The sequence below is a fragment of the Solanum stenotomum genome, chromosome 4 (assembly GCF_019186545.1).
Source record: "Solanum stenotomum isolate F172 chromosome 4, ASM1918654v1, whole genome shotgun sequence".
In the NCBI taxonomy this organism is placed as follows: domain Eukaryota; kingdom Viridiplantae; phylum Streptophyta; class Magnoliopsida; order Solanales; family Solanaceae; genus Solanum; species Solanum stenotomum.
Window position 1 is genome coordinate 3,073,614 of NC_064285.1, and position 7,216 is coordinate 3,080,829.

At 27.8% G+C, this 7,216-nt stretch overlaps 1 protein-coding gene across 1 annotated transcript; it reads right to left on the reverse strand.

Annotated features, from left to right (window-relative positions):
• Positions 1-3,078: 3,078 nt before the first annotated feature.
• Positions 3,079-3,522, reverse strand: LOC125862743 (auxin-induced protein 6B-like). The gene has a single exon (XM_049542879.1). It carries the CDS (start codon positions 3,520-3,522, stop codon positions 3,079-3,081), a length of 444 nt encoding a protein of 147 aa, XP_049398836.1.
• Positions 3,523-7,216: the final 3,694 nt, after the last annotated feature.

Genomic DNA, 7,216 nt, shown 5'->3' on the forward strand with positions numbered 1-7,216 from the left:
AAATTTGGAGCTCCAACAAATGTTTGAACTTGTGTATTATTTCTTGGTTATGAATTTATAAAAAAAATTGATTATTTCTCAATTTTTGAAACTCCAACAAATATTTAAACCCCATGAATTGTTGGGTTTTATTTGTCAAACCTTTGAATTCCAGCACAATTTGTTATATCTTTTACCCCAAAAAACTTTCAGGTCAAAAAAATCACTAAATGTTAGTATCTTTTTAATAAAAATCACTAAATGTTAGTATCTTTTTAAAATAATGCTAATATTTATTTTTATTTGATAATAAATGTCAAAAGTGGCTATTTATTCCATCCCTCCCAAAGTGGCTTAGAAGCCCAAATCATGTCTTATTTGTTACTCCTATTAGACAACCAAAAATTGGGCCTTAACTAGCATAGTCCTTTACGTGATTTGTGTCAAATAATATTGAGATTTGAGGACATAACATTTGTAGAATTTCTTTAACAATTTATGCTAGTAAAATCTATTCAATCTTTTAGAGCTAAATCAGATATATTACTCCTCAATTTCTTTTCACGTGACACGGTTGTTGTTCAAATCAATTTATGCATATTTTGATTAATTTTACAAGATATTTGTCATCTTTCACTAACTATAAGATAATCGTGTATATCAAGGCGAGGACAACTAAGAATAAATCACCTAATATTTATGTCTCTAACGATAGGATTTGAACTTGAGGCCTTATAATTCTCAATTCACTTTACTCTAAGCTATATCCTTGGATGATTTACTATTGCTGTCTTAACATATATAATTCTTAAATTATTATATGACTTATAGTACTTTTTATATAATAGTTTTAATTTTTTTAAAAGACTTAAATTAATTGTATTACAAGACCGATTTTTTCATATTATTTTGATATGTTTTATTTAAATCGAGAGTCTATCAGTAATAATATCTCTACCTTTTCAAGATAAAAGTAATATCATGTAACATCACTTTTTCTGAAGCCAGTTTATGATTTACACTGAGTATGTTATTATAAACTAATCAAACTTGAAGTGGATATTTTTTTTTTTAAGTAGAAAGAAACCTTTTAAAAAGTTTTCATAAACATCAAAAATTCAAGGGGTCAATGCCAGATAGTAGTACATTATATCCTTAAATTAGTACATTAAATTTAAGGATTAATTTAATTAAAGTCAAAAGTTCCAAAAATGTGAGCTGTGTGCCAGCTTCATTATTCTTCTTTTTCCCCAAAAATATTAGTATGAGTTAATTTTATGAAGCTAATTTCATCATTAAATTCCAATCATCACCTACCCCTCCCCAACTCCCCATTTTTATTCGTTCCTAATTTCCTTTTGCTTCACCCAACTCCATTAGCTAACAAGTTTGAATTAATTTTATATACGATTGATCACATATATAATAAAGTTTTATTCAAATGCAAGTTCTATTTCATAGATTAAGATTGATGTTATGAATNTTATATGACTTATAGTACTTTTTATATAATAGTTTTATTTTTTTAAAAAGACTTAAATTAATTGTATTACAAGATCGATTTTTTCATATTATTTTGATATGTTTTATTTGAATCGAGAATCTATCAATAATAATATCTCTACCTTTTCAAGATAAAAATAATATCACGTACACATCACTTTTCTGAAGCCAATTTATGATTTACACTGAGTATGTTATTATAAACTAATCAAACTTGAATTGGATAGTTTTTTTTTTAACTAGAAAGAAACCTTTTAAAAAGTTTTCATAAACATAAAAAATTCAAGGGGTCAATGCCAGATAGTAGTACATTATATCCTTAAATTAGTGCATTAAATTTAAGGATTAATTTAATTAAAGTCAAAAGTTCCAAAAATGTGAGCTGTGTGCCAGCTTCATTATTCTTCTTTTTCCCCAAAAATATTAGTATGAGTTAATTTTATGAAGCTAATTTCATCATTAAATTCCAATCATCACCTACCCCTCCCCAACTCCCCATTTTTATTCGTTCCTAATTTCCTTTTGCTTCACCCAACTCCATTAGCTAACAAGTTTGAATTAATTTTATATACGATTGATCACATATATAATAAAGTTTTATTCAAATGCAAGTTCTATTTCATAGATTAAGATTGATGTTATGAATGTCAGTCATTGCGTGAATTACCAACATGAGTTGTGGTGCACTGGAGGAGTGTTTCACCCTTAATCAGAGGTCTCAGATTCAACCCCTGGGTACGGAGGAAATCCTGTTGGGAGCATCACCCTCGAATGGCCCTGCAAAGCGCGATTCGAATTTAGTCGAAGCTTCAATGTGGGCTCCGGACACCGGATGGAAAACCAAAAAAAAATAAAAATAAAAAGTTGAAACTGCCTACTTACTATCAAGCTTATCATATTACATATTCAATAAAATCGAAATAAAAAACTAAATGAAACTGCCTACTTACTATCAAGCTTATTATAAAATGATCATCCTTTTAGGACTATTATTGGAAATGGTAAATATTTGTTGTCCGGTAAAAAATTACCAAAACAACTATTATACATATATGGAGATCGGGAGCAAATCTACAAGAAATGATAAACGAAGGACGCAAATATGAAGAAGGTTTTATAGTCTAAAAATAACATCATTTTCACAATTTTTTACATGCAAACGAAGGTCATAATATTTGTATAAGTCTTCTACCTTTCTCAGACTTCAATACCACACAACACTGAGCGTGACTTAAACAACATTGAGCACGCTACTACTCAATTATTCATTCTCCATAAAAAAAAAAAAATTATCATATCATATTTATTCAAAATCCATGTATAGTTATGATGTATAGAAGATTGTGAATACTTCTAATTAATTTCTCTACAATTTTTCCATATAATATATCATTAAAAAAAATACTAGTACAAAATAAATGAGCAACATTGCAAATTCCCTATGTGTTTTGTAGTACTTGTTTCTTTGTTCTTGAATTTCACTCTTAATTCAAAATATAGGACGACTCTGTGTGAGCTAATCAACTCATCCACTTTCTTGCCATCTCCAATCACATTTCTCCGACTGTCTGTATTCATCGACCTAAAATCTTGGATTTACCATATAGATTTATTATGCAAAAGTGGTCTAGAATCGCCCCAAAAATCAATATCACTTCGAATATCCATGTGACAATATCTTTGAAAATCTTCGAAATATTTCATGATATTATTGTTGTTGTTAGCATAGTCGAATCGAGCCAAGTAACGAAGCAACTCTTCGAATAAATATTCGTCACAAGGAATGGCTAATGGGCCAGAGTTAGTAAAACCGTACTCTTCCTCTGTTTGTGACAACAATTTTTTGAACATTGGATGGTTTAAATAAGTGGCACGGACGATAAATCTCTTGCAATTGGGGCCTACTGTGACCGCTACGTGACCCGTAGGCACGTCGCTCGGGACGTGCCTACGGGACGATGTTGTAGCGGCCTTCTTCCTCCAACGTTGCAGCATTTGGCGGAGCTTAACAATATGGCGGATTTTGCTGCAGGATGACATTTTTGTTAAGTTTTTTTTTTTTTGTAATGTTTGGAAGTGTTGGATGAGTAAGTATGGGTTCCAAGGGTAGGAAGGGGCAGATATATATAGTGGAAAGTGCAAAATAAATTAAATTATATACATACACTCTATGTTTCTTTTTAGTTGTTAGGTTGCGTTTTTCAAAAGTCAATGTGACTAAGAGGTATTTGGGTTGACTTAAAAGTTGGTCAAATTTACTTCTAAGTTAGTTTTTGACTTCGAGAAGTGTTTGACAAATGTAAAAGTAATTTAAAATAAGTTAGGAAGTGTTTGACAAGGTTAAAAATAACTTAAAATAAGTTTAAAATGACTTAAAAATCAAAAGTGGGTCTCCCCTTACTTTTTATTTTTTGATTTAAAAGTCATTAAGTTTGATTTTTTATTTTTGACTTAAAAACTATTTTTGAAGGCAATTTAAACGCGCTCTAAGTTTCAAATCTAAACTACATTACATTAATTCCATATTTTAAAATAAAAAATTCGATATTCAAAAACTATATGAAAAGTACTACAAAATGCAATTTTTTTCATATCAATATGATGAAAAATTATATCTTAAAATGTTAGTTAAAGTTCATATCATTTGACTCTGAAAAAAAAACTATGACAACTAAAAAGAAACTGAGAAAGAACTTAATCTCCGGTAGAACTTTGGATAATTGACAATTTTATATTATCAAATGTGTTTTTTTATGATTTATTATTCCTTAAAAGACCAACATAAGCNTATACATACGCTCTCTGTTTCTTTTTAGTTTTGAGGTTGCGTTTTTCAAAAGTCAATGTGACTAAGAGGTGTTTGGATTGACTTAAAAGTTGGTCAAACTTATTTTTAAGTCAGTTTTTGACTTCGAGAAGTGTTTGACAAATGTAAAAATAATCAAAGTGTTTGACAAATGTAAAAATAATTTAAAATAAGTTAGGAAGTGCTTGACAAGGTTAAAAATAAGTTTAAAATGACTTAAAAATCAAAAGTGGGTCTTCCCCTACTTTTTATTTTTTGATTTAAAAGTCATTAAGTTTGACTTTTTATTTTAGATTTAAAAACTATTTTTTAAGGCAATCCAAACGCGCTCTAAGTTTCAAATTTAAATTACATTACATTCTATAGGAAAAGTACTATAAAATGCAATTTTTTTCATATCAATATGATGAAAAATTATATCTTAAAATGTTAGTTAAAGTTCATATCATTTGACTCTAAAAAAAAAACTATGACAACTAAAAAGAAACAGAGAAAGAACTTAATCTACGGTAGAACTTTGGATAATTGACAATTTTATATTATCAAATGTGTTTTTTTATGATTTATTATTCCTTAAAAGACCAACATAAGCTGCTCTTTTATTCTGCGGTGGTGGTTGGGCATGTACGAAGATGCTTTATACCCCCTTTAACATTAGGGTTTGTTTATCGGAACGAAAATCTTAGAATTAGTTTATTTTATATTTAATAAATTGGAATAAAATTGTGAAATAATTTATTTTGAAACTAATTATTTCATAAATTGTAATATTATTTTTATTTCACATTGATATTAGAATTAATAAGTTTAATAAGTATTAGTTACGTGACTAAATATTAAAGGAAATTAAAATTAGATTATTTATTTTACTTGTCTAAACCAATATAAAACTAAAGAAAAAATATTCAATATTATTGTCATTCTTAGTGTTGAATTGATTTTCTTTTTGCATTAAATTAACTTGATTTTGATTTAAGCTTTATAATAATTACCAACATCTGTGAACTATAATCTTTATTGGACCATTCAAAATTCCAAGTTTCAAACTTGAAATAATATATTAAAAGATAAAAACTATAAAAAAAAAGTATAAGAAATATTTTAAAATTATATCAAAGTAAATATTTTTATGTATAAGATCAAAATTTCAAAATTATATATATATAATGTCGGGTTGGTTTGGTCCCATGTTGGTTTTTTTTAGTTAAAACCAAACCAACCCAAATATAGTTGGATTTTTTTTTTAATACCAAAACCAAGTCAAACCAAACCACTAGTCGATTTTTTTTCCTATTTGACTCAATTTGCGGTTTGATTCGGTTTTCGGTTCAATTTTGTACACCCCTAATCATCACTGAAGAATTACTTACATGTTACACCATGTAATCGTAGTCACAAGTTATAGCATATAATTTATCTTAATTTTGAAATTATAAATCTCACATATTTTAAACTCATATTGAACTTCCATTAAAATAAACAATTTTGGCTTTATGCAAATCCGCATGTGCAATTCCACTAGTTATCTTGCTCATATGATCCAAAACAAGGATTAGACATAAGATAAAGAACAAAATCCATAAATAAATCTTGGTATATATATTTATATTAATAAATTTTACACTTGATTGTTTTGATATCGTAATTAATTAAACAGGTTCTCACATGGTTTATTGATAAAAATACAAATTAATAAAAATTGCATTGATTATGAAAATCAAGCATGTATGCATTGTTCTAATAATCATATACCTAATTAATCAATGATTTATGGTTAATTGGACTGACCCAAAAACTTGATAGATGTTCATTGAACATCAGTGATTTTAATCATTAAAATTGTTGGATATCTGAAGATTTTATTTAATTTGTAGAAAAAGATTCTTTTAGGGTATCTAATTTTAATAGAATGCAGCTGCTAGTTGGTAGTTCAAAATGAGCTTATTGTTTTTGTCTAAAGATTTGGGAAATCCTCTTTTGTTAGTGTAGTATTTTAAATATGAAATACTAGTTTAGGAGATTTACGGGGTTTTCTATAGCGACACTGGAAGTGAATTCGCATTTCTATAGCGACATTGAAAGTGAATTCGCATCAATCATGACTAGTATTATCGATCGTTGAGAATCATAAAGCAGATGAATTTTCTTTATCCACAGCTTAGATATTCTTTGGAGATGTAGAGCGTTTCCCTTATACTAGCCATTGTCAAATGTGGAAAAATTCTTTTTTCCTACACCCATAATGATGTATTTATTCCTAACCGCTAGGGTTAAGAAGTAGGACAAACTAATAGACTAAACAGGCTAATTAGCACCCTTATGGATGTACTCGATCCAATAATTATTTCCAATAATCACTATCAAACAATTATCATCATATATTTTTCATGTTTCATTATGTCTTACTTTTAAAAAAAATATCACTTTGTATATTTAATAACTTTAATTTATACTAGATTTTGACATTATTGTACGTGATATGCTTAAGATCACAAGATCCAATGATACACAATATACATTCGGTGTTTCTTTAATTCAATTCAATAAACATAACTACGTTTCATATTTGGTTAGAGGAGGGCGGAAAAGATCTAAATGAATAACGTCAAATTTAACAACACAAATGAATGACATAAAGTATTAACGAAGTATAATTTGTTTTATACTGAGAGATTACAAATTAGTACTAGATTTATCTCTAAAATTCAAAAATAAGAAGATGATGTATGTATATTTAGTCAAATACATATTGTATCTGGATTAATAGCCTAAATATAGAATAAATATGAGAATTTGGCATTTTGGGTCACCATTGTTTGAGTTCATTTTGGCTTACATGCTCATAATGCTTTGAAATTATATTAACATTTAGTTGACTAACTTTCTAAGAACAAGAACGTTAATTATATTTTTTCACGTTATAAAAAT